The sequence below is a fragment of the Electrophorus electricus genome, chromosome 19 (assembly GCF_041902795.1).
Source record: "Electrophorus electricus isolate QZ-2024a chromosome 19, ASM4190279v1, whole genome shotgun sequence".
Lineage (NCBI taxonomy): Eukaryota > Metazoa > Chordata > Actinopteri > Gymnotiformes > Gymnotidae > Electrophorus > Electrophorus electricus.
Window position 1 is genome coordinate 13,462,484 of NC_137515.1, and position 27,371 is coordinate 13,489,854.

At 42.2% G+C, this 27,371-nt stretch overlaps 1 protein-coding gene across 6 annotated transcripts in view; it reads left to right on the plus strand.

Moving 5' to 3' along the window:
• The window catches only part of megf10 (multiple EGF-like-domains 10), a 39,422-nt gene that overhangs the window by 8,149 nt on the left and 3,902 nt on the right, over positions 1-27,371 (plus strand). For 2 of the 6 annotated variants that reach the window (XM_035535665.2, XM_035535666.2), the window contains exons 2-21: positions 302-426; positions 2,819-2,920; positions 3,250-3,350; positions 5,401-5,493; positions 12,451-12,697; positions 12,895-13,015; positions 13,455-13,591; positions 17,988-18,200; positions 19,292-19,466; positions 19,895-20,015; positions 20,545-20,708; positions 21,454-21,556; positions 22,384-22,530; positions 22,900-23,034; positions 23,290-23,418; positions 24,085-24,213; positions 25,587-25,715; positions 25,868-25,996; positions 26,314-26,541; positions 27,170-27,285. In XM_035535665.2, coding sequence (XP_035391558.1) covers positions 305-426; positions 2,819-2,920; positions 3,250-3,350; positions 5,401-5,493; positions 12,451-12,697; positions 12,895-13,015; positions 13,455-13,591; positions 17,988-18,200; positions 19,292-19,466; positions 19,895-20,015; positions 20,545-20,708; positions 21,454-21,556; positions 22,384-22,530; positions 22,900-23,034; positions 23,290-23,418; positions 24,085-24,213; positions 25,587-25,715; positions 25,868-25,996; positions 26,314-26,541; positions 27,170-27,285 — 2,841 coding nt within the window. In that variant the 5' untranslated portion in view covers positions 302-304. Of the gene's footprint in view, positions 1-301; positions 427-2,818; positions 2,921-3,249; positions 3,351-5,400; positions 5,494-12,450; positions 12,698-12,894; positions 13,016-13,454; positions 13,592-17,987; positions 18,201-19,291; positions 19,467-19,894; positions 20,016-20,544; positions 20,709-21,453; positions 21,557-22,383; positions 22,531-22,899; positions 23,035-23,289; positions 23,419-24,084; positions 24,214-25,586; positions 25,716-25,867; positions 25,997-26,313; positions 26,542-26,628; positions 27,304-27,371 lie in introns of those variants that run through there. The other 4 variants (XR_004777075.2, XR_014118543.1, XM_035535667.2 and 1 more) reach the window with 4 other exon arrangements.

The window sequence follows — 27,371 nt, forward strand, 5'->3', positions numbered from 1 at the left end:
AGGACCACCTTAAGAAAAGAAGGAAGGTTTTCAAAGGAGCACTGATCAACTAAATTTTGCATATCTTATTTGCTTAGAACTGTTTAATTTATTACTGTTAGGACCCAGGTGACTGAAATCATTTTTATTTCTGTGTGTGTGTGTGTGTGTGTGTGTGTGTGTGTGTGAGAGAGAGAGAGAGAGAGAGAGAGAGAGAGAGAGAGAGAGAGAGAGAGAGTGTAATTCTAATCAAGAGCAAACCCGTGGAAGATTGAAATGTTCTGTGTATCTCATTTGTGATTTTTCTCTTTGGTTCCTGAAGGTGATGCCCACAATGCTACTCCAGTGCCACTCTGGCGCTGTCCTGTTGGCCCTGTCGTGCTGCCTGCTGGGACTGACATCATCACTGAACCTGGAGGACCCCAATGTCTGCAGCCACTGGGAAAGGTGAAAAGAAGCCCTCACATACTCTCCAACCTCTTATACATACAAGGCGTGTTTCCAAACCAGCCCCTGTCTCTTATGCACTCTCATTGTTACATTTTTGACAGTCTAAGAATGCCTGCTGTATTGTGACGTTATCTGTTAAGTCAGAGAGAAGAACGAATGCATGCTATGGAAAAAAGGGTCCATGGTTGGTCTTATAGCTAGTCAGGGAAAATGCATAGCATAGAACAATACATGACATGTATTGGTACTGGTGTTTTTCATAGAGTCACTGTCTGGAGCAAGGGCAGATAGCTTTTATATGCTTTTATAAATGTCAGGCTTTTTAGAATAGCTCCATGTTCATTCTGCTAGTCACAAAAGTGAGATGTCTTTATTAGTGTTCCTTTTTTGGTACCAGCACATAATAGATTAACGGTAAATGCCCGATGAATGTGAAATTTACAGTATATAAAACTGCAATTTGCCATTGAAAATTACCATCAAACACAAGGCAGTGAGAAGTAGCAGCATAGGAAAATCAAAACAACTTACTTCATTACAGAGTAGAACAGATATAGCCAGATATAGCAGGTAACACATAGCAGCATAGCAACATAACATTATTAAGTGACAGAGTGGGCATATCTATTTATGATGTATATTCCAAATGGAGTGGATGTGTAACAGATTCTCGGCCAAACAAATCTAACATGCAAAAGTAATGAAACATTCACATATACACATTTTTGCCCTTTAAGTGCTTTTTATAACAAAAACTAGATTTTTCATTATCACTTAGGTTTTCTTACATTGTTAAGATTGCTTGTACAGGTGTGTGTGTGTGTGTGTGTGTGTTATATGTTTATTTTTAGATATATTCAGGACCTAATGCCAACACGACCCTCTGGCTTCCCTACATAGTCAGGACATTTTTGTCCTGAAAATATTAGAAAATAAACACACAACTCATGCACACACACCTACACAGAAAATAAGCCCTCCTACCACCACCGCACACACCACAAGCACATAGTTTAGGCAGAAGACTTCCGTGGCCAAATTAAGGAATGGCTTGAGAATCCATTGAAGCAGATTGGAAAGAACAAAGGTAGAGGATACTTTCCCAGCTGGATTCACTTTCACTGCCTAACACGCGGGAACAGCTGCAGTGGTATAAGCAGCCATGAAGAGAGATCCATGGAGAAGGGTCTGCCTTGCCAGAGAGCACAAATGTGGTCTTGCACTAGGTCCCAACATCCCAGCCTGGCTAGCTTCATGGATGATGCCCTGTTGTCCACTTACTAACAACACAGTTCCCACCATTCGAGCCTGCAGTGAATGTTTAAGAATGGCGCACCAAGCATATTCTAGCAGTATGCAATATGAACTACGAAATGTGGATAGGTCACAAGTTTCTCACAAGTGTATGAATGACAAACACTCTATGGTGCTGTAGTGCTGCTGTATACCAATAATATTTTAAAGTGTAAGAGATTTGACCAACTGCCTCACAGATTTCAGCACCGCATCAGTCCTGCCCTGACAGTGGACTCCATTATGGTTGCGCCAATCCTTATGAATGAAACAGCTATTAATTCACTTATTTTGCAAACATTCCAAGTGATATTCTTCCCATCCAAACTTCTCATTCCCACAAGAGAGAGAGTCATGTCGCTACAGTTATGGAGTCTGTTCCATCAGGGAGATAAGGGAGCAGTTGTTTCCACTAACTGTAACTTGAGGACTCCCAAGTGTTTGTTTGTCCATTAGACAATTTTGTAGATCATACTTAACTGAAAGGAAACTGTGGAAGACTAGACATGCTTACCTTAAAGCATAACGGCAATGTAATTCTGCGATGTAAATATACAGCAGAAGTGCTTGCAATGTTACTGTGAAGGCATTTCAGAAGGTTTCAAGTAGATACAGATACTATAACAACAATATTATTCAACTGAGACCTTACTGCAGTTACTTCAGATGTTCTTCAGAAGGTTGTTGATTGTGCTTTTGAACATTACTTTTTTGGTGTTTACTTCGTATTACCTTCTCAGTTCTTTTTCATCAAAGTTTCAGTGCGAGATGATCGAATAAAACAGCACCACTGATTTTACTAGGCCACCCACACATGGTGGGCCCCTGCACAGCAGTATCATGGAGTATGTGCAGCATGTGAAAACTGTGAGATAATCCCCTTATGATACATGGTTACCTTAATTGTGCCCTTCTTATTTGAGCACTTAGCCTCAGCTCTCGTCAGCCACTTGAGCTGGAGTTATGGCGACCACACATGAATTGTGTAAACATATCACAGAGCAACAGTGCTTGTGTATGTGTGTGTCCTTTGTGTGTATGTGTGTGCCTGGTGTATGTGTGTGTTTGTGTGTGTGTCTGCGTGTGTGTTCCACAGTTATTCGGTCACTGTGCAGGAGTCGTATGCACACCCGTATGATCAGATCTACTACACCAGCTGCACTGATATCCTGACATGGTTCAAGTGCACACGCCACAGGTGAGGGAGTCATCTGCACTGAGCACAGAAAGACTCTAACACTAACCTTAAATCTAACTTCAGATAAATTTAATGGGTGAGTGATGATGAACAATAGTATAAAAATTAAACATTAATTTACAATTAATTGTTCTTTATGAATCAGTTATAATTAACTAAATTAATGAATTCTATTTAATCAGTTATGACGCTCCATTGTGGCTGAACAAACAATCTCACCCCAGCTTTTACTGACATGAAATATTACTTCTAATACTGGCAGGAATAGTAAGGGTTTAGCGAAGAGTTGTCCTTTGTGCACTCATCTCCACACCTTCGACTGCATACAGGGTGAGCTACAAGACAGCCTACCGGAGAGGAGAGAAGACCATGTACCGCCGCAAGTCTCAGTGCTGCCCGGGTTTCTATGAGAGCAGTGAGACATGTGTTCGTAAGTAGGAGTGCATTTTTCATTTTACCATCGATGTGTCTCTGATCCATGTGTGTCTGAGTCTAGCCCACAGACAACCAGTAGAACAACCAGTACAGATCTTCTAAATCTACGGTGAAAATGTTCAAATATGGGCAGTGTGGTATGTCATGAGGATGCTGCTCCCTCAGTTTTTAAAGGGCTTCCAAGCATTTTTGTGATAGTGTGCACCCTCCCTTGACGCACTGGGGCAAATGGTGTATACTTCTACACATATAACTTAAATGTTGAAATGTTCTGTACAATGGAGTTTTCATACAAGCATTGAACACCCATTACATACATTTTTTTTTGGTAAGTCCCTATGTTTATTTTTCAGATGTGTATGCATTCATATGAAAAGTATGTGTACAAATATTCATATTCATATGGAAAGAAAACAGAAAGCATTTTTTTGCTGGTTACTTAACATTTTGCAAGTTGAAAAAGATATACAGTAATAGTCTATCCCAAACATTAGCCAGATTTATTTGAAAATATATTTATTTTTCCAGCATAAGCACATAATAAGTTGACTCAGTGAAATAAAGAAATAGGTTTTGTTAACTGCAATTGTAAATAAAACCACATTTAATTGTAAATAAAACCACATTTAATTGTAAATAAAACCACATTTATAGAGCAATAAAACCACATTTAATTGTAAATAAAACCATAGCATATTCAGGATTTATTTGATTAAATGATCAAACCAAACTGAAGCTGGCAGCCATTAAATGCTTTTCATAGCTTTCATAGCTAAACCGGTCTGGGGCCCCATTTCCACAGACATATCAGAACCCTGCAGTATACTACCAACCTGACCCCAAATGCTCTGTAATGTAGTGACAGGGTAAGCCTGGGTGAATAGGATTATGGAGGGAGATCATGTCTGCAGTAGAGAAGATAGAGAATTGATGCAAATATTTATCCCTGATTCATTTTTATCAAAGTGGTTGGGGAAATGTGATTTATTTTTCACTCAAAGGGAACTTACTGGGAAGCCATTTATTTTATTATGTGATTGATGCTGAGTTCGTTGGACTGGTACAAGCTGCACAGCAACATTAGGACAATTCAATCAATGCCACTGATTTCCTGACATAATTGCTACAAATAGATGAGATATGATTGTGTTTGTAACTGAGAAATGTTTTGGTTATTATGTTTATAATATTCTTTGGCACACATTTGATCGAGATATGCGGATGAGTTACAGAAATATAGTCTTCTGTAGTTTTTGACTAGTTATGGTTGGATTTTTAGGTGATTAATCCTAGTGATTACAAGTTTAATGCTGTAGGCTATAACCTAGGAAGATGAAATTTTACTGTCACATTTCACCAAGTTAAACCTCATGTATTTTAAAATGACTAATTATCGCAGTTAAAGTATTCTATGCTGTAATGCTTACTTTCAATGCAATATCTTTGATTTCATTTAATGAAAACCTCAAACTATGATTTTGGTCCAATTAACCCCAAATTCAGATGCTATAGGCCAGTATTCAGAGCAAAATTAAGCATGTGTCCACTTTAAACACACAGCAGACTCCAGATCATGGAAAGTCTGCTGTAATGTTGTAAAGCTGCATGGATTAATGGATTTAGTTGTGTTCCCAGTGTAGGGGGCTCTCCTACGTGTTAGCTTCTAGTAGCCTCATTCAGCTGTAATTCCTTTCTCAGTGAATTTGCTGTGTCAGTGCTAGTAGATCTATCAATGCTAATCTTCAAGAGATTAATCAGTCTTATCCCCATGCCAGGACCAAAGACTGTATCCCTTTTTAAAGATTGAAACTCTCTTGCACTGTTGATTTGTTTGATAGTGCTTTGAACACTATTAGTGCTTTTTTAGCAGGTTAGTGGTTAGTGTGAATTTGACGTTTGTTTTCCCACTGGCTCTTCTTCACTTTGGCTGCATCTGTTTAGATGGAATTAAATCTGACCTTTGCTTTCTGTTGTTTTCCTGTTCTCGGCCTTCCTCTCCATTTGTCCTCCCATTACCAACCCAACCCCCCCCCCGCCCCCCCAAGCCCACTGTGCCGAGAAATGTGTGCACGGCCGCTGCACAGCCCCCAACACCTGTCAGTGCGAACCCGGGTGGGGAGGAGCTGATTGCTCCAGCGGTAAGTCCTCCAGCTGTAGCTGTCTGTCTCTCTGCGCGCCCCCACAAACACACACACACTCACACGCGCAAACACATAACCTGGTCTGCTAAGCCAGCCCACAGGAAGGCAACCCAAGTGACGCCAAAGGTTTTGGCTCTTCCACAGAGTAAAAAAGGCGGAACTCCTCAACGCTGTTTTCTATGGCAACATTTTCCCTGTTTTTTTTCCCCTGATAGTGTATCGCAGTTAGCTCAGTTATGTTAACTCGTCCTCCACCTCATTTATGTCTTCTGCTATGTGCTGAGACGTGTTTATCAACTTACTCATTAGCTTTACTGTCCCTTATAATCTTGGTACGCTCTTGAAAGCTTAATCAAAAATAGGAAAAACTGTTGGTGATTTAACATGATGCTTGATTAATGCAATTCCTACACTGTGGGTATTATCCAGTGGAATTATAAGATGAATTTCAAGTGTGTGGACTGTAGTGGGACAATTGTAGCTTACTTGAATCAGGGGGCCTGCTCTGTGGCTGTGGTCTGAGATCAGACTTCTAGATGTCTTGTGTTTCAGGGTCTTAATAAAGTAGTCATTGTTATGTCTGCAGTCCCTGTCTCTCTGGGGTTCAGCTAGTCAGTCTGAACATGGTGATTAAACGAGCTCTGATAGAGAGATTTGGGATTCATTGTTAAGATAGATAGAGGTAAGGGGATACAGGCACCCATGAAAAAACCTGCGAGCTTAGTATTTTCACTGCAATTATGTGTCTTACAATGGTGTCATAATTCAAAGGTGTGGTTAAGAGTGTTTTAGTGAAGCAATAAGCTGTGTAGCATTGTAATTAAACCAGGGTGTATTCACAGTTGTTTGAAATTGGATGTCTCCGTTATCATTGTGGTGCAATCTAACCTGTTATTGATTAATCCCAAAGTTAAATCTCATCTGTGATTGCTTGGTCCCAGAGTATTTGTTTTCATACATATCCACCCAGGTCATTTGACTGAGACTTGAGGGCATACACAGGGCAGCCAATTACTGTAATAGACATCTTGTCCCAGATCAATATTATCAACTGGAACAAAATGCACTGCAGGCATCTCATCTCAGTATTGTTTGTTTTCAGAAAGAGAACTGATTAGAGATGCAGCACATTCGTCATATTGCTTGCATTCTTGAAGGACTTGAAAATATGTCATATTGTTATGATTTCTGCGATTTAATTAAAGAATGTATTAATATTCCTCTTCATAGATGGCAGGCTGTGGTTGTCTGTCTCTGCTGTCTGTTCTGTAACTGCATAATTTTCAGTGTAACATGGTAATAGATTCTGCCCAAGGCCTACCATGTTTTCTGTTTCTTTCTGAGAAGATATTTGTTCTTTGAGCAACAGTCTTAGTCTGGTGGCTTTTAGGGCAAAATCGTTTATGGCTTCTAAGGGGGAGGGGGTTCTCCAAAGGGGGTCTGTGATGGAACTCCCTCTAGCCAAACTAACATGACAAACTAACATGACTGATTTAAATGGAGTAGCATTCCAGTTTACAGGTCACAGGACTACAGTAATACATCTTTGGATTTTATGAGATAAAATAAACATAGAAGAAAACCACTTTCTCTACACACACACACACACACACACACACACACACACACACACACACACACACACACACACACACACACACACACACACACACACACACACAGAGCCAAACAAGAGGATGAGAGTGATGGGGTGGAAATGTAGGAAATGACCTCAGGGCCCAGTGTTTCAGATTTTCAAATCTGGGGCACCATATGACAGAAGTGCAAAACACATGGCCATATGGTCTCTAACATTTTTTTAAAGTGCCATTTGTACTTTAATATGCTATTTTCAGGTTAAATGAGTCCTGGCGGCATTGTTTTCTGCCATAATGATGGCTAGCACTACAGAAACTTTTCTGGTTTCCAGTTTCCACCTTAAACAGCTGCCTTGACATTAAAGAAATGCCTTTAAATTAATGCTCTGAGCAGCTGTTGTTGAGGTCTGGATTTTCAGTGGTGACACTTTCTGGTCTGTCAGTTTGACATTAAAAATACTATTACCATCTTGAAGGGCCTGCTGAAACTCCATGTCCAGGCCACAGCACTGTGTTTAAGTGTCCGCTTAAGTGTTTATGTGACAGTTGTGCCATGGTTGGTTTCGCACCCGGTCTTGTGATTTGATGTCACAATAGGCTCATGTAGCTCTACCTTCAATGAAGAAGAAAGTAACTAGTAAGAAGCAACACAATGAGTTTATACAAGTTTTCTCAGTGTATTGCAATTGTACATTTAAGGTCATTTGATACAGGCCCTAGAATATTTTGGGCTTGTCTGTTGCACAGAAAGCCTCTTAGTACTGTTGGTTCTATAAAATTGGTTCTAAAGAGGAATTTCAGAAGTGAATTCACACATGTGCTGTTGTTTGATCCAAAACTAGATGCAACAGCTATGCTTTTTATGCTTAAACTATTTGACAAACTCCTTAAAGAATGATCATAAATTAGTTTCAAACATTATAAGAGAATTATAAGATAGCACTAACCAACATTTGTCATGTGTTTGTCCTGTTCTTTTTCTCTTGTTACTTTATCAAATGTCTGTAAATTCTGTGGACGAACAGGAAGACAAAGGGGAAGAATCATTTTAACCTGTAATCTATTCATGCTGTGTACGCCATGTACAGCTTGTCTGCTTTCTCTTCGGCTGCTGTGTTTGCATCCCTGCGGGCTCGTCTTTAGCCCTGCAGAATTTGTCACGGCATGTGTGTGTTTGTGTGTGTGTGTGTATGTGTGTGTGTGTTTATGATTGAAGCTGGGGATGTGTGGGTTGTACAGAGACACAGTTCAACTGGGCCTTGACAACTGGCAACATCAGTTACAGCCAGTTTGTCCATGAGTAACTAGAGTCATTCTACAGAGTTGAAAAGATCAGTGGAAAGCAGATTGAAGCTGAAACATTAGCATCTCAAAAACTGGCTTGCCGTTGATGAATTGTGTATTTAGTGCCTTTATGGGTTTGATTTGCTGTTTCTGCTGATTGGGTCGATTTCAGTTTCTCTTTGGTCAGTTGGTAGGTTTTTCTGCTGTTTTCTGTTCCTGCCTAACTGTATTCATTTCTAAGTCTCAGCTAAATCGTGAGGCACATGTGTTGTGCATTATGTGAAATAGATGTCCAGCCACCACACAACACATCACAAGTCTATTTACAAAAATGTGGTGAGACAGGGCTCCTTCTCTTCCCCAACAGCAGCTATACAGCATATTAATTTGGAGTTCACAACCCCAGAAAATGTCAAAATATCACCTACAATTTGTGGTATGACAGTGAGCTAACTTTGTGATGCTCCAAAAGTCTGTTGGTTACAATCCGGAGTTAATCAGATTGCAAGCAAGGGCAGACATAAACAATGGGAGGAAACCACTTTTAGATCTCTAGAGAGTCTGTGCACCTTACTTTGCACTATTATTTTGCACTATGAACTATTATTTACAAACAAACAAACAAACAAACTGATGCAATTTATTTTGGGAGAGATCCAGGCCAACAAACAACAAACAAGACCCACACTAATGAAAGAAAATACACACTGAATAATCTTAACAAAAAGAAACAGGACAATCCTAGCTGCCTTAGACATAAACTGACCCAAACCCACACCCAACAAAATGGCAGCCTACCACCAGTATCCAACACCAAAGTGCCACACACCAAGCAATATTTACACTATGTATACAATATACACAACAGCAGCTAAAGTAGGAGGGATGGAGCCAAAATGGAGGTTTAAATGGGGGAATCAAGGTCATATACACAAATCACATGAATACTAAACCCAAGTCAAAACCAATCTCCACAACAACCAACAACTCCTTCCTCCCTGCCTTACTGCCTCTCTCCCTCTTCTGCCTCCAGGAGGGGTCTTTCTGTAGGAGGGGCCAGCGGGTCTGTAGACCTGGAGAGGAAAAGAAGGGGAAAACCAGTTCTCACCTTCACACGCATCAGCAATAGGAGCAGTGTGTGTGAAGATGAGAATACGGGCTAATCTGCGCTGTCTTTAGCTAAGGGGTCGAGATACGGTCTCAACATATTTACATGACAAATATGGGTTTTCCACTTATGATTAGAAGTAATGCTCACATAGTTGGTGGGGGACGATTTAAGGACCAGAGAAATGAGCACGACTGAAGGGACCAACAACAGGCAGGAGGGCGAATACTCAATCCCCAACTTTAAAGGCATGACTGACAACCTTTATGTCATGGTGGGCTTTCATGGCATTTTGTGTGGAACACAGGTTCTTTTTCGCAATATTGTGAACAGTTTGCAATCGTTCATGAAGCCTAGTAACATAATGAAGGCACGCCAAAGCACCTCGGGACTCCAGGTGGTAAATACTGGAGAACTGGTGCTGTATACACAAGTTCACAAGTCACCTGGCAGAACAGGTGCGACGTAAAGTCCGTGCCTTGGTCGGATTGTATAACTTTGGGCAATTCGAAGGTATTGCAGAACTTAATTAGAGCTCTGATTACTGTTGTGGATTGTAGAAATCGGAGGGGTATAGCACACATTAGAGTCAAAAGATGACAATTACCAGAACGGATCTTTGGCAAAGGGCCCACACAATCAGCCAACACCCTTTCAAAGGTCTCACCAACCACAGGAAGGGGCACAGAGGAGTGGGCAGAATGACCTGATTTGGTTTCCCAACCAACTGGCATGTATGGCATGCAAGGCAGTGTCTAACAACATTACTCCTGATCCACGGGTAAAAGAAATGCTGTAGAAGGTGTTGGGTGGTTTTTCTGATGCCTAGGTGGCCAGACAGGGGATGACCTGGGCCAGTTGCATTATATGAGATTTAAATATGGTTCCAGATACAGTTTTTGCTGCATTGGAGTAGCAACATTACCTTTGTAAAAAAAAAAAAAAAAAAAAGCCAATCAGAGAAAACAAAGGGTATACATGTCCAGCTATAAGCTTAGGTTAGTTCCTGTGATCTGTGATCCTAGAGATTATGCTGAGTGTTTCTACTTCCCTGTCAAGGGCATTAGTTTCTTATAGAGTGGGACAGCGGACTGGGGGGTGGGTGGGGAGAAGCGAGGCAGGTGGGGGGGGCGAGGGGGAGAAGCGAGGCAGGGGCAGAGTCGCTGTCAGTGCGCAGACTGAGGCATTCAGAAGCCTCAAGGTCCACTGCTTTAACTAGGTCAGGTCTTTCAAACGTAGCTCTTTGAATAGGGGAAGGTTTTGTCTGCACGAGCCCTTCAGAGGCAGAGTGTTCTTGCGCTGCGGAAGCACTGTGGACTTTTCACCGGGGCCAGAGAGCACTAACACACACATTGTGTTACCTAATGAGACCGGGACCACAGCCCTGCATATTTCCCTCAGCTGCTGCTGCTGTTGTTATTCTTGTTGCAACATGCCAAGGCTCATGATGGCTTTCTTTGCATGAAATATCACTCTGACTAGATAAATATCACAGCTGCTAGCTGTTCCAAGCTTAACTCATAAATCCAGGATAAGGATCATGGCACCCATCATAAAAACTGTGAAAATAAGAGTTGGAAAGGCCATCTTTCTGAGGCCATTTAACCTTGTAATGGCTAGTGATTACAATAATGTGGGTGGTCAATGAAGCAAACACACTCTACTTAACCTGTTATGGCAGGGTTGGGGCTTTATTATGTATTTCATTAAGCCTGGTGGAGATACAAATTTCTGGTGAAGATCCAAATTAAGATTCAAGATTCACTGTTCATTGTTCTAGAGCTGTGGGTAAAATTTTTTATTTTCACTATGGAGAACACTTTTTTGTCTAGGGGAGGTAACGAGATGCGAGGGTAGCATTAATCTGATCTGGATGAGATTTCTAAAGGGCTGTTCATATTTCGACTGTTGACAACACTGATTTAAGTACATTATAATTAGGTACATGTCATTTTACTCATAAATTTAAAACACAGATTTGAAGTTCTCTGAAATGTGTTAATCCTTTAATACAAGGGCGAAGAAGAATGCCTCCAAATTAAGCTGCGTGTAACGTCAGCTTGTTTTGCATGCTCTTTAATCATAAGTGTTTATGGAGGGCAAGAACAGTCTCTTTAACCTCTTTAACTGACCCGACAGTACATTTAGTTGCTAAAACACACAGCCTGAAACCTCCAAACCCTAATGAAGGGTTAGAGAATCAGTCTACTCTCCTTATTCGGCTTTTCCCTGTCCTGATGCTAAAGGTGAACCTTGGTCGTACAGCAGGAGACTTGTGGGAGATGAAAGAGGTTCTAGAATAAACATGTGGCCTTGGGTGCACATGGTTCTCCAGTGTGTCTGCGAGGGGAAACTTTCCTTCTGAAATTGGAGAGGCCGGATCCAAATTGGGACTGAGCTAATCAGCCTGACTTAAAGCTGTATTCTTGGGTGAGGTTGCTAACGAAGTAGATAGGGCAACAAGAGTGAACCTGAAATGAGGTTAAAAGGAATGCTGTCGTCTAACAGCTTGTTTATCGATTAGATAGAATTGTATTAGGTTTTCTTTTTTGAATTTGCTTCACATTAGCCTTGTTAACATGAGGGCAGGCTGAACTGGATGATTAATTGCTACCTCATGCTAGTGATTCATTCATATTTCAGCCAAACCTTATGTTACAAGTCAAGCTGTTTTCTGTCACTTCAAAAATGGTGTTAAGACTGGTGTCAAAATAGCAACACATGATATTATTTATCATTCGCAATTCTACAAATGTGACAATGCTGACAAGTGAAAAGTTCATGTTATTTTTTGATCCAACGACAGTGAAAATGCTTTACATGTCCTGCACATAATCAAAAACAACACCGCTTATCGCATACATGCTTGCAAAGTGTACATACGTTCTTACAACTTGCACATATGCCCACTTGAAGTTTTAGTGTGAATAAATGGATCTCTGAATTCCTTTTCCGCCTTTGCAGCATGTGACAGCAGCCACTGGGGTGCCCACTGCAGCAGGCGCTGTCAGTGCAAGAACGGAGCACTGTGTAACCCCATCACGGGGGCGTGCATCTGTGCGCCGGGCTACCGCGGCTGGCGCTGCGAGGAGCCCTGCAAGGCGCGCACCTACGGCGACGGCTGCCACCAGAAGTGCCTGTGCCAGAGCAATGCCACCTGCCACCACGTCACGGGAGAGTGCACGTGTAATCCCGGCTACACAGGCGCCTTGTGAGTTTGCGAGCGTGCTGCACACACGTGCGCACGTAGACGCAGTATGCTGCACACTTGTGATGCACAAACGCGAGTGCGCAGGAGACGCTCGCGCGCATACGATTCCGACTATGCAATGCCTCACAGTTGGCCGAGCTCCAACTTTCTCTGGCTTGCTGGTTCTCATGATTGCTCTGTTTCTGTCTCCTGTGCAGCTGCGAGGACCTGTGTCCTCCAGGCAAACATGGGCAGCAGTGTGAGGAGCGCTGCCCCTGTCAGAACGGTGGAGTGTGTCATCACGTGACTGGAGAGTGCTCCTGTCCTGCAGGCTGGATGGTAATTGCACAGATGAATAGGAGGAGACAAACAGTTTACCCACAGTGATTTACAGTGTTGACCCTCAGGGTAATACAGACAACAAAATTCTTTTTTTTTTTCTTTTTTTTTGGGAAACTTAATTGGAGAGTTGCTCCGTGAGTGCATAATATATCAGTAATGGTATGTGTGTTTGTGGAGCATAGAATCATCGTCACAGATATTATCAGTGATTCACATTAGCACAGCACGTCATTTGCTATCTATAATTTATTTTGACTGTATTAAATTGTAATATATTAATAATAATAATAATAATAATAATAATAATAATAATAATAATAATGTAATGAATTCTAAATTAATAATCTGTGATTGGGTTAAATTGTTGATGTTTTGGGTTGGATAAATTACTTGTATGTGGGTGTGGGTGTGTGTGCGTGTGTGTGTGTCCGTCCAGGGAACGGTCTGTGGGCAGCCCTGTCCTGAGGGTCGCTTTGGTAAGAACTGCTCTCAGGAATGCCAATGTCACAATGGAGGTAACTGCTCCGCTTCAACAGGCGAGTGTGTGTGCAGTCCAGGCTACACTGGAGAGAGGTGAGACACAGTCCAGCCTGACAACTGGCATGAAAGTGAGACACATATAGCCGCAACCTATCTCTGTAAAGAAATGAATTGTTGTGAAAATTAGTAAACCGATTTAAATGAGTCGCAGTAAGGAAATTGATAGCTTGATATCTTAAGTGTTAAATTGCTCTAGACCAACATTTTAATATGAAAAAAATGAGGACACATTATTGATTAAACTAGTAAAGAATTTTTACTTGTATTTTAGAACAACAAAAACCTAGTTGCACAACTATGTCTGGCAGTTCTTCCTTCAAAATGGCATTAGTTTCATCCTAGTTCAAGGCAATGTTTGTTGGAATCCAGGCCTTTAATGTGGCAGTGTTTCCTAAAATGGTCATTGTATGGTGGCCTAGAAAATCCAACACACTGCAAAATCATAAAACATATTCATCAACATGAGAACACGCACTCTACATTTTTGAAAGATAATGCAAATTGATACATGCACTTTATTCAAAATGACAGCATATTCTCTACATTTAAAAAAAATATGCTGTAAATTCATACACTTGATTCAAATTCAGAAAATATTTTCATTATATTTATATAATAAAAGTTATTGCTGTAATTGTAAATAAAAAAAATATTATAGCTATAATATTTGCTATAATTTGCTGTAATTACCATGGGCATGACATGGAATAATCAGTTGACCGATACAGTGTGAAGAGGGGAGAATATTTTAGAGATCTCCAGCAACTCAACATAGGTGCAGCACACCACCAATCAATCATGCATTTCTGTTCTTCTTGTTTGTCTGTTTGGTGTGCTCTAGCTTTTTATGTTTGAGATCTCTCTCTATCTTATGTGCTTATAAGCTATAAATGTAGGAGAATTGGATTGCCACTGTGTGGTGCCAGTTCTTTGTACATGTCCATGGCTACAAGCCTGGGCTGTGTTTTCTCAGCCATCCCATAATTGTCATAGATGGATGAATGCAGACTAGATCAGATACGTAAGTACAAGATCTATAAGTACATACAAGATCTATAATAAAACATGGGGCAGCCTACAGCAAGGTCACATGGTAATTAAGCCAGAAAGTCAACTGTTCTTAATTGGCACTGTAAGTGAATGGAAATTCAGATATTCAGCTATGCCATAATATGATTATCATAGAGAGACTCATATACTGCAACTAGTACAGTATGTGGAGGTATTGATTTAGTATCTACTTTAATATCTGAATGGAAACACACGCAAACTGCATGTGATAAGAAAGCCAAGTATAAGAAAGCCAAATAAAAGCCACATTAATCCTGTGCAATTACGTGAATTATTTTTAACAAGCACATAAATGGCTAGTTATCCACCTAGTCAGTGCTAGTGCTAAGTAATCTGTAGCGACACAATGTTGTTGTTTTGGCTGTGTAATTTATCAGACTGCATTTAAAATGAAAAAATGGGTGTAAGCTTCATTTAATGTGAGGGGTTTTTATAACTGTATTGAAAGAATGATCTCTAAATCAGACTAGTAGTAGATGAGTAGCTGATGGCTTATGGCAGTAACCTGAAATATGCTAGTAAAGCATCTACTTAAAAAAAAAGATTAAAAATAGATTGCCCTTGACCTCAAGCTTCAACAAGTTCAGTCAAATGAACTGAAACCCAGTGAGAATGGTTTTACATATGTATAGCAAAAAAACAAAACAAGAACTGAGAATGCATTACAGACCTGATAACTAGTGTGTGATGTTACAGAGTGCACATCTGCCCCTGACTTCAGCCAGTCATCCAAGAACAGGCATGGACATTTTTAATGGTTATGTTTATTTGGCCCGTTGGTCCACTGAATGTGGAAGTATGTATACAACTGAGTGAGATTACTATATGTTCACCCAATACAGATGTACATACTCTAAACACATTAAAGCTGCTATTCTGCATGTTGGCCTCAAAGTGGTTATTTTAGAGTAAAACCAGTATACTTGAGGAGAGAGACTAAATGACTATATTTATATCCCTGTACTGACTTATCTTTACTTGATCTTTATGTTCTTGTTGCACTGTACCTTTTGCATCTACAAGTCTGCAGCTCAAGTCTGTAGCATATGAAAAAAGGGTCTCGAAACAAAACATTCCTTCATTCTTCAGGGAACTCTTCATATCCTGTGTGGGTCTGAACCACAGTCTTGTCATTTCCACCACTGGAGCCAGTGGCATGTCAGCGCATTAAACAGAGGAAGACACAAGCAGGACTAGCCCTATATTGCTCTCTTATTGCTCTCTGTCATCCTTCATATCCTGTTTGTGGTACGAGGTACTATGTGGCTTCCATACTCCGGCACTGGGTCCTGGGTCTGTGCAGAGTCAGGAGTGATTGTGCGCAGGTATATGTGAATGTGTGTGCATGTGCGTGCATGTGTTGGAAGTTATATTTCATGGTCGTAGGTCAGAAAAATGTGAGCAGAGAGGAGATGTAAATGCCACAAGTCCTACCCAGAAAGCACCATTTAGCCTGGGCGCAGTAGTGAAGCCGCAGTCTGTATGTGAGTGACTCAGCTGCAGTTGTGGTTTACTTCAGAAAGAGTTCAGTAGCACTAGGTCAAAGCGTGGGAAAAGGCCACAGCCAGGCCCTGTGCCGTGGGGGGTGAGGGCATGCATTGCTGGCTGAGTTGATAGTGGCCTTTCTGAAGTGGTCCTAAAATGTCTGCCATTAAATGTTATCAATTCACTTTGAAATAATAGTTGTCCTCTTGGAGATTATTATAAAGATTTTTACTAAATGCTACTTTACTAACATTCAGTCACCTGTACCTGACTAATTATCACTGTAGTCTATCTAGCATGTTCTATGTATAAAATGTGTATTTACTCTAGCACTGATGGATGATCTGAATTAATTAATTAATTTTTCTAAACCTAAAGCATGCAAAAGGAAACATTATTTAGCCCCCAGGGGTTATTGGGGCTAGGTTGAGTTGACTGAGTGCAGAAATTGGGGCCTACAGTAGAACTGAGCCTCAGACTGGATAGCAGGGCTGTGGGTCCATAATTACCAGTATCAGACTGCACGTACCATATACTTAACAGACCAGGAAGTGACAGGAATAGTGCTGCAAGTGGATTTTTATGAGTTAATAAGAGCCTTGGCTAAGTCAGACGTCATAGAAGGCTTCCGGCTAACTGTAGTAGGCACCAGCCCACCACACCCAGTGAACTCATAGGCATAAGAAGTGTGTGCGTGTGCGTGCGTGCGTGTGTGTGTGTGTGTGTGTGTGTGTGTGTAAAAGAGTGTAGACAGTCGACTGCCAGTATCTGAATGACAGGGAGACAGACTTCATGTCTCAGAGAAAGCAATGCGCTGATTTGTGTTGAACCAATTGAACCAAGCATTTTTTCGCCCCAGGACATTCATGTTCTCTCAAGCCTTTAACAGAACGGCTACAGCATTACCAAAGCACGTTCGATATCACAGAATTTTCCTCTGATAAAACCCTGTTCTGCAGGGGAACAGCTGACATACGCAAGAATCTGTATAGCGCTCAAAGCAGTGGAAATAATATTGGATGAGATCCATGTGTTCTATCCATCGGAGGTGGGGGTGGCCATTCTGTGACGCACTAGCTTTGGGAGTAGCTTCCCCAGAGCCCATCTGCATGGCTAATGGAGAAGATAGCCATATCCAAACTACATGTCCTGAATTCTTCATGCCTGACATAGTCATCCATCAAAACCAGAGTTCCCGCTATCACTTGTGCGCTGGTTCTCCCCCAATGTCACCCGGACAGAATGCTCAGCTGGAGGAGGGGGCTTTCAACGAGTGGGCTCTGATGTGCTCCAGCCCTCACACAGTTGCCTGCAGAGCAGGGTGCCGTAACTGGGAAACACACATAGTTACGTTACGCTTTGTTTTGTTAAATGGCTGCTTAGACATATATGTAGCAGAGAAAGAAATAGTAGCAAGACATCAGGAAAGGAATAGTTTGGTAAGTAGTCGACTGTTTGGACAGCTGAGGTCTGTGAACAGGAAGAAAAATATCATTTGCCAGTTTGCACTAAGATTGAGGAGATTTGACATTTAATATTCACACATGCCCAAAAGTCATGGAATGTGAACTTTGACTGGTTCCGGGAATGGCACCTCTTCTGCTTCGGCTTCCGCTCATTACTGAAAATGGAGCCCTTAGTCAAGCGGTGCTGCTTTGCTGTGACTTTAGGTCACGCGTCATTGACCTGCCTGAGGGACCACTGGACTGGTCAAACCACTCTGTTTGACCTTGTACTGCAATACAGCAAATGCAGCACAAGGGAAAGCAGCATCTGCCCAACGGCAGCATTCTCTCCCAGTCAGCCAGCCGACACTTAGTGACCTGTGACTGTGTGTGTGTGTGTGTGTGTGTGTGTGTGTGTGTCTTGGCAGGTGTCAGGATGAGTGCCCGGTCGGTAAGTACGGCGTGGGCTGCCGCCAGACCTGTCGCTGTGAAAACGGAGCCAAGTGCTACCACATCAGCGGAGCGTGCCTGTGTGAGCCGGGCTTCGCGGGCAAAAGCTGCAAGACCCGCATCTGCCCACAGGGCATCTACGGCCTGAAGTGTGACAGGATGTGTCCCTGCCACAGGCCGAACACCCGCAGGTAAGGCACGAACAAGACACGGGTAAATAAGCTCTCGCGCTTCACAAGACAGGAGTTATGTTATGAAACGTGTTTTAAAGTGTGTGTGTGTGTGTGTGTGTGTGTGTGGAGGGAGACAGTGAAAGGGAAAGCAAGAGAAAGAATAGAAGAAAGTTGGCGGGCCTTGTCAGCAGGGGGTAGTCCATTTAGTGTTTTAATAACGCTGAGTGGGTTGTAAGGACAGTGCGTGTGTTTAAGTGTTTAGTGCCACTCACACACACACAATTTCCAATTGTGTTGCTCGCCTGCGGATCAGATGGGCTGGCACAGCTGACTGGCTGCATGCGTCATGTGTGACCACAGCTGCTGTGCTCTCGCTCAATGGACCTGCTGTTTCAGGTAGTGCCAGCTGCCACACCAGCAGGTACTGGCCATCGACACAGCCCTGACACCCCAGCATACGAAACAAAACATCCTCCAGCCTGTCACTTTCAGTTTGGTCTGCACTGGCCGATTTCTTATTTCAAATGGCCTTTGACACCAATTTCTGTTTTGGGTATAATAGCAAAAAAGTTTTTTCTTAAAGAAATAATTTTTAGAAATGATTTAGGATTTCTGAGTGGCATCTAAAAGGTCCATGCTTTAGAATTCAGAATTAACAAGAAAAAGGGTGTTTGGTTGATTGACCCTATTCATATCAAAATGAAGCAGCTGTATAGTGGGCTAAAAGGTTCTTATGGGGTTAGGATGACCCTCTCAGGAAGCATCAGGTGTTTAACTCCCTGCCTCGCTGCGTTTGCCTCCTTGTGTCCTGCCAACCATGCCTTGAAAAATGCTTTTAGAAAAGGTAGAGAAGGATAGGATAAGGTAGGAGAGCAAGTTCATGTTGGGATAAAGGTTCTGGCAAGGGAACATCTCATTCACCTGGCACATTTTTTTCACTTTTCACTACAGGATGCCTTTCATTTGAGTCCCTTGATTTGAATATCCATGTGTGCATTGTAGAAAATCTACACATCAAGCTAAAGCAAGACTGAAAGTGTAATTCTCCCTCCTCTTCTCTATCTCTCTTTCTCCTTCTCCCCGCTCCCTCTCGCTCTGACCCTCCTCAGCTGTCACCCTATGTCGGGGGAGTGTTTGTGCCAGCCTGGTTGGTCTGGAGTCTTCTGTAACGAGACCTGTGCTCCTGGCTTCTACGGAGAGGAATGTGAGCAGCTATGTCAGTGCCAGAACGGTGCTGACTGCCATGGTGTGACGGGCGAGTGTAGCTGCGCTCCAGGCTTCCAGGTACACATTAGCCACACATCAGTAAACAAATTGTAACGCAGAGCCTAATTTGTTTACTTACTCAGATTACACACTTTTTTTTATTTTTTTATTGTTTTTCTCAGGCACTTTGTCATGTTTTACACTGCAGTTTTGCATACAGTGTTTTTGTGATTGTGTGGGTGTCTCTTAGGTGAGCACTCTATGTTCAGTGCTTTCCACTCTCACATTCCAGTGTCCCTTTAGGGATCAATAAAGTAGATCCATCCATCCATCCATCCATCCATCCATCCATCCATCCATGTAAAAATTCTCCTTAGCATATCATATCTAAATGCAGGCTTTTTATTAAATCAAAGTATTCGTGTATTTACCATATTGTTGAAAAAATAGTTAACTAAAGCAGTTTATGCACCGTACATGCTCATCAATTAACTGTTTTTTTTCAGGGTGCCAATTGCTCCATACCCTGTCCTGTAGGGAGCTATGGAATAAACTGCTCGTCTTTCTGTACCTGTGAGAACCAAGCTATGTGCTCTCCTATCGATGGCGCTTGCACTTGCAAAGCAGGTACTTGCGTCTATTTTTATTTAACAATGTTCCTGATTGTGTGATGTTATCGTGCCAAAGAAGACAAGTGCATCTGAGGATTCTTTAAGTGGGAGTCTTTTGACCTATTCTGCTCTCAATATGTTTTCTGTTACATTCACTTTTGGTGCCAAATCTTTTTTGGACTTTTTTATAAGCAGTTCACATTGTCGAGTGAATTGGAAATAATTTGTAAAATTGTTTGGTCAGACCAGATTATACAGTTTTCATTAATTTTACCCAATTAACTTGCTCATACATTAATGATATATGCGCAAAAAGCTCTAAAAGCTTCTCCACTTATATATGTACTTACTAGAAACACCTATTAAATGCACCTATAAGACAGTTGGACCTAATAAGGTGTCCAGAAGATGCAGGAGCAGGAATTTCCCAGTAAAGTGGATTGTTTGTAGCTAAGGCCTATACCTGTTAGAAGTCTGCTGTCCTCTGTAGTCCAGTGCCTGGCTACATTATGCCAGCCCTTACGCATTTTCCTTCTGCACCCCAGGCTGGCATGGAGTGCACTGCTCTATAAACTGCCCTAGTGGCACATGGGGCCTGGGCTGCAACCTTACCTGCATGTGCGGCAACGGCGGGGCATGCAGCACTCTGGACGGCCGCTGCACCTGCACCCCGGGCTGGCGGGGTGAACGCTGTGATCTGAACTGCCAGGTGAGCTGGCGGAGAATCCCCATCTACTGTGTATGTGTGACAGTCACACTCCAGGGGATTGCTGATTATTTAACAGTATAAATGTAGCATATACGTTGTTTGACTCTTTGATCGTTGGGTAGGTACTAGCTGTTGGCATTAGTGGCGAGAATGCCTTTTGATGAATAAAAAATGTTTGAAAACAGCTGGTGGGGTTTAATGTCACTGTTTGAAATGGTGGGCCTTGCCTTAGTCTCTATCAGTGGCCCAAAGAGATCACTTGTTCTGAATGTATGGAAATTAATTTATCAGCATGTTAAAACTTCATGAATTAGTGGAGCTTCTTTAAAAATCTTGATTTCTTCATATAAAATGCTTTCAAAAAAGCAAAAGATATTGTGTACATTTGATATACATTAACCCTGTTCTCTTTTAGATTGAGATTGTTTAGTTGTTTCCTTTCTCAAAGGCTTTATGTATACCACATAGACGGTCCTAGCCATCTACGGTTAAGGCCTGGCCCAACACTGCCATTCTTATTTTGCATTTGTAGTATTTTATTCACAGCATTTTCAAATATTATATAATTGAATCCTTTCATAGTCAAAACTGTGCAATTTCACTTGCAGTGTAGATATGTAATAGAATCTCTTTGTTGTGAAGATAGCATAGATTCAGCTGTCAGGCAAGTAGTGTGATAGAACCGTTTTGTGGTGAACCTGGCGATGCGTTGGTGGTCAGTGGCGTGCTGCTGTGCTCTCTGCAGGACGGGACGTATGGAATGGACTGTCGGGAACGCTGTGACTGCAGTCATGCTGACAGGTGCCACCCTGTCACCGGCTACTGCCGCTGCCTCGCCGGCTGGACAGGTGAGCCCTGCCTGTGCTGTTACCACTGTTGGCCTGAAGGGGCCGCTAGCATCTACCTTACACGCTACCCTTATCAGAGCAATACGCTCTGGACTGATGCCCTGGCCCAATGTCAGAATATCCATCCCGTTTGTTTGAGCAGCATGCAACAATAATACGTATGTTAATAGTTAGTTAATAGAGAATGTACTGTTAAGTAGAGAACGTATTCCAGGCTAGTGGGAACTTCTCCTCTCCCCTCCTCCCCTCTCATCTCCTCTCCACTCCTTTGTTCTCCCTCGTTTCTCCCTTGCCTCCCCTTCACCTCCCGTTTCCTTTACGGGCAGCATACTGATGATTTCACCCGATGTGCCAGCCCTTTAAATACCCAGGCGTTTCTCCGGAGCTACTTAACTGGAGTTTATCGCCAGCATTCCACCATCACTTAGCAACGCACGCAGGCCCTCAAAGAAGGCTTTGTCCCATGTCTTGGCATGCTGCTCCATCACAATGGTGCTTATGGTCACACGGCCAGAGGGAGGAATGACTACGGCACAAACACAACCGGAGATTGAGATATGAGAATTAGTTTTTTCCCCCATATATCTATTATGTTCAGTTATGTTCGTCGTGACTGGCGGTATGGAGAAGGGTCCTCGGGTAATGAACTAGTGGAAGAAACCATCAGATAGGCCCTCTTTGAAACCCACCCAGTCTCGACATGTCAGTCTCCACATGAAGATTGGCATGAAAAGGGTTTAGTGTACTGTCAGATTTACTGGACTGTCAGGACAGCAAAGGCTGAAGGTGTGTGTGTGTGTGTGTGTGTGTGTGTGTGTGTGTGTCAGGGATTCACTGTGACAGTGTGTGTGCTGAGGGCCACTGGGGCCCAAACTGCACTTTGCCCTGTAACTGTAAGAACGGAGCATCCTGCTCGCCTGATGAAGGCACCTGTGAATGTGCCCCTGGCTTCAGAGGCACCACCTGCCAGCGGAGTAAGTGCTCTCTACCTGTGTGTGTGTGTGTGTGTGTGTGTGTGTGTGTGTTGGGGGGGGGGGGGGCTAAAGCAGTGGAACTGTTGTCCTGTGATTTGTGGTGTGTTAGACTTCACATAGATTATTCAGAATCTTTTTGAATGTAATTATAGAGAAATAAATCATCATTTATTGGAGTCATTTGCATGCATTTCCATCATAAATTGTGTTCATCATTTAATATTGCCCCTCAGTGGATCAAAAGCACTTTAGATATATCACCTGTTTTAGCATGTTTCTCATTATAACAATCACCAAGTATCTGTAGATCAGGTATTGAGCTTCAGGCCATGTCCAGTTCTTGCTCTCATGTTGTTGTTGTTGTTACAGTATGCTCACCTGGTTACTTTGGCCATCGCTGCAGTCAGGCATGCCCACAGTGTGTCCATAGCAATGGCCCCTGTCACCATGTCACTGGCCAGTGTGCCTGTCTTCCTGGTTTTAAAGGAGCCCTCTGCAATGAAGGTATGAAGACCGCTTCTTTTCATGGAGCTAATCAAAGACAGACAATTCTTTTTTTCTTCATCACTGTATGGAAAACAGGCAGTGTGACTTGAATTAATTTGTTTTCTGACGAATGTCTCATGATCTCTGTATATAGAGGACACAAGACCCATTTGACTTACTCTTATGACATAATATGAGCAAAAGAATGTATTCCTTTCAAGATGTCCCCTGCATGACTAGAATGAGCTGTACTGTCTTGTTGTGTCTGGCCAGTGTGTCCCAGTGGCAGGTTTGGGAAAAACTGCGCCTCGATATGCACCTGCACCAACAACGGCACGTGTAACCCCATTGACGGCTCGTGCCAGTGCTACCCTGGCTGGATCGGCAGTGACTGCTCCCAGCGTGAGTATGGGCTGGGCACTCCAATTCACTGAACAAAACAACAGCCACAACAAAAAGCACGTTGTGAGAGCACTGCTTTCCAAAATGGAAAGAGAGGTGGTTCTAGGGCCTGTGAGCCAAAGCTGGAGCTAAAGAGTGAAATGAAACACATGCACCAGGACAACACTGAAACTATGAGAGCCCTTATGAACAAGCTGCATCCCAAGCTAAAGTCCCAGGACCCGCTAGTGACTCTTGTTCTTCACTCCCGTAACTGCATACCATATTTATTACATTTCACAGTATGCAATAGGCATTACATACTGTCACACGAATTATTAAATAATAAACCTGGACTGTAAGATTTGTAAGAGAGACTGTAAGATTTCAGTAGGCTACAAATGTGTGTCAGTGCCTGCAACAAAATGGCTCTGTTGCCCCCTACTGACCATGTACTGAAAAATGTACCTCACGTGTTCATGCCAGATTTCTTTGCGTAGTGACATAATCAGGTGTAAAAACTTCAATTTTAATTTTAAATACACATAAAACTTAAAATCAAGCATGTGTTATTTAAATTGCAACTATTATGTGCATATGCGTTCTAAATCTGTTTTGCATTCATTTGATACAAGTAAAGTGAACAAGTCCCTGGTGAAAGTGTGCATGGTGTACTTGGTGTTGTAGCCTGTCCTCCTGGTCACTGGGGCCCGAACTGCATCCACACATGTAACTGTCATAACGGAGCGTACTGCAGTGCTTACGATGGAGAGTGCAAGTGCACAGCAGGCTGGACGGGCTTGTACTGCACACAGCGTGAGTGTCTCTCCCTCTACCCTTCCAAGCATGCTTTAATGCGTGGTGTCGCAAATCATAGCGCTCATGGCCACAGTGCTCAATAACTGCTCATGGTCCAATAACTGCTAAATAGAACAAAAGAATGCCACACAATCTACAGGGCAATGTAATCCATCAGTGTAGCAGTCTGCTGTTCAGATCATATTAATCTGAACATTTGTTTAATGAGTTAGCTTACTTAACATTTTTTTTTTTTTGAAAACTGAAAACGATGCAAGACCATGTATCTTGACTGTATATAAGTATTAGAGTCCAGACTGATAGAAATTGCCTACTGTGTTTCTCAAATGCCTCTTTTTGGCTATGCGAAACAATTAAAATTCACTTTGTCTGCTGTACTAGAAAAATCCAAAATCCACACAATGTTTATTACAGACCTTGAATGATGATAAATAAAAAACAAAAACTCATAGCTTTTATTAATAGGCAAATATAAATAATATATAGCTAAAGGGTTTTGTGGTGTAATGAATAGTAATAAAATGTTAATTTCTGAAAAATATATAGTTATTAGTACCTTAAAATAATGGACATAATGTAATAATTGCAACTGCAGTATATGATGGTAATTACAAAAAAAGAGTAACAGCTTTTGGACATGCACGCACGCACACACACGCACATACTACATAAAGTGTCTTAATTAGTTTGAGATGTCTTAAGCTCACCACCTAACTAAGAATGCTTATTACCTGCTTATTAAGTTATAGCAGTGTTATTAATTATATGTAAATGACGGTCAGGATATTATCAGGGTATGTCTGGCTAGGTGTTTTAGATTTTTACCTACAATCCAACTCACCCTTGTCGGTGGCTGATGTGCATTGTGGCATCATATCTTATCTGGCTCTCTGTCCTGACTCTCCCAAGGTTGGTTAGATATATGTGACATCAGTTACCACACCCTGGCAATCCATTAAATGCATGTTTGTGGTTTCTGTGTGTGAGCCGAAAAATCCCAGTGACAAAATTCTGAAGACAGGGAGTTGAGTATTTTATTTTACATCATTCATCAATTACCATCATATTACACAGTAACATAATAAATGCAGAAAGGATGCATTTTGTATTCTTAATTTGTATATTTATAAATGTTTTGTGCTTCAATATTTTATGAAAATTCACATTATTTTATGCCATTAGACAAATGTTATTAGTTCATAAGCAGTTATTACACTGAGTTACTATGCTTGTTCTTGCCTGATGTTGGTTTGTTGTCCAACTTTTTTTTGAAGTAGTCCTGCGTGCAATGCCAAACGTTGTCTGACTGTATTCAGTTGCTTCACACTCCTGTTCCTCCAGAATAATAAGTGGATGTGTACGCGTTGCAGGCTGTCCGTTAGGTTTCTATGGTAAAGACTGTTCCCAGACCTGTCAGTGTCAGAATGGTGCAGACTGTGACCACATCTCTGGGCAGTGCACCTGCCGCAGGGGCTTCATGGGACGACACTGTGAACAAAGTGAGTGAGCAGGGCCCGGAATTATGCCATCACAGTGAACAGAGCCAATGGCGCTCAGACTGAAGCCGTTTTGCGTGTGTTTTTCAAACCCGAATGACAATGATGTGTGCGGTATGCAGTGACAAAGATTACGTCCTTGCTTGCCCTCTCAGGATGTCCACATGGTACCTATGGCTTTGGCTGCCGGCAGGTGTGTGACTGCCTCAACAACTCCACCTGTGATCACATGACAGGCACGTGTTACTGCAGCTCAGGCTGGAAGGGAGCTCGGTGTGACCAAGGTAGGCGGAGCCTGAGCTGCACAGACTCACATGGCTTTCTGCTGCGTTGCTAGTATGTGTGTAAATGCTTGACGATTTTGCTCTAATAAAATTTTATTTCCGCCTAAATTTTATAATAATAACTTGCTTTCGATTTACTAGTCCAATAGAATTTATTAATGTATTAGAAACCTCTGCCCAAAATCAGTTTGAGTTACTCCAAAGGATGGGGTGCACTGTGCATAAATGTTCAGGCAGTATGTCCGAGCTATATTCTGCTCATTCTAGATATTCTGCCTTTTCCTCCTGACATTTCTCTCTCTTTATCCTGAACTCAGTTGGCGTGATCATTGTGGGCAACCTCAACAGCCTGACCAGCGCCGCTGTGCCAGTCGAATCCTATCAGATTGGTGCCATTGCAGGCATCATCGTTTTGGTACTGCTGGTGATCTTCCTCCTGCTCCTCTTTATCATTTACCGAAAAAAGCAGAAGGGTAAAGAGCCCACAATGCCTGCGGTCACCTACACCCCCGCCATGCGGATTAACACGGACTACGCTCTTGCAGGTCAGTGATGAGGCTGACACTGCTTGTTACAGACTTTCCCTTTCTTTGTGATAACAGAGTGATGCAAGTTCATATAATTTCCCTTAGGATAACCAATCACAATGGAAGTCACTGTGTCCATGATGAACAACTGGCAGTGCTCCACAACTTGGCAGGGCTCAAGTGCCATGGGCCCAGAAAATTAGTTGTTCTCATCAAACCCAAATACACATTCCTGTGTGTGTGTGTGTGTGTGTGTGTGTTTGTTTGTTTGTTTTTTTTACCCTTTTTTAATCAGTTCAGTTGCTTTATCTCCAAGACACATTCTAGAAAACACACACAGAATTTTAATTGATTCCAGATACTAATAGGATAGGTTCAGGTTGCTCTGCACCATCTGAGGCATACTTAAGCTCCATAATTTCACAGGTTGGGTCATTATTAACTGCCCAGTTTTTGATCTTAATGCAAGCAACTTCTAAACAAACAGGTGATCAATAGACAGGTGGAATAAAATGAAAGATGATTCTTCAAACAGTTTGCATGTGTAAAACTATGCCATATTTCACCTCAGACTCTTTATTGTCTGATGCCTTGATTCTTGGTTATGTAACATAATCCTGTGTGATCTTTTTGGTCTTGTCCTTAGATGCCTTACCGCAAACCAACGAGGCCCCTCCCCACAGCAACTACTTCTCCAACCCCAGCTACCACACGCTGGCCCAGTGCTCCAGCCCTCAGGTCAACAACCTGCCCTATGGGAAGGTGATTGCACCTGCACACCTTAGACTGGCAGCATAGAGACCATCACCCCCTGAAGGAGAGGGCAGGGTGATGGAGGGGAGTCACTC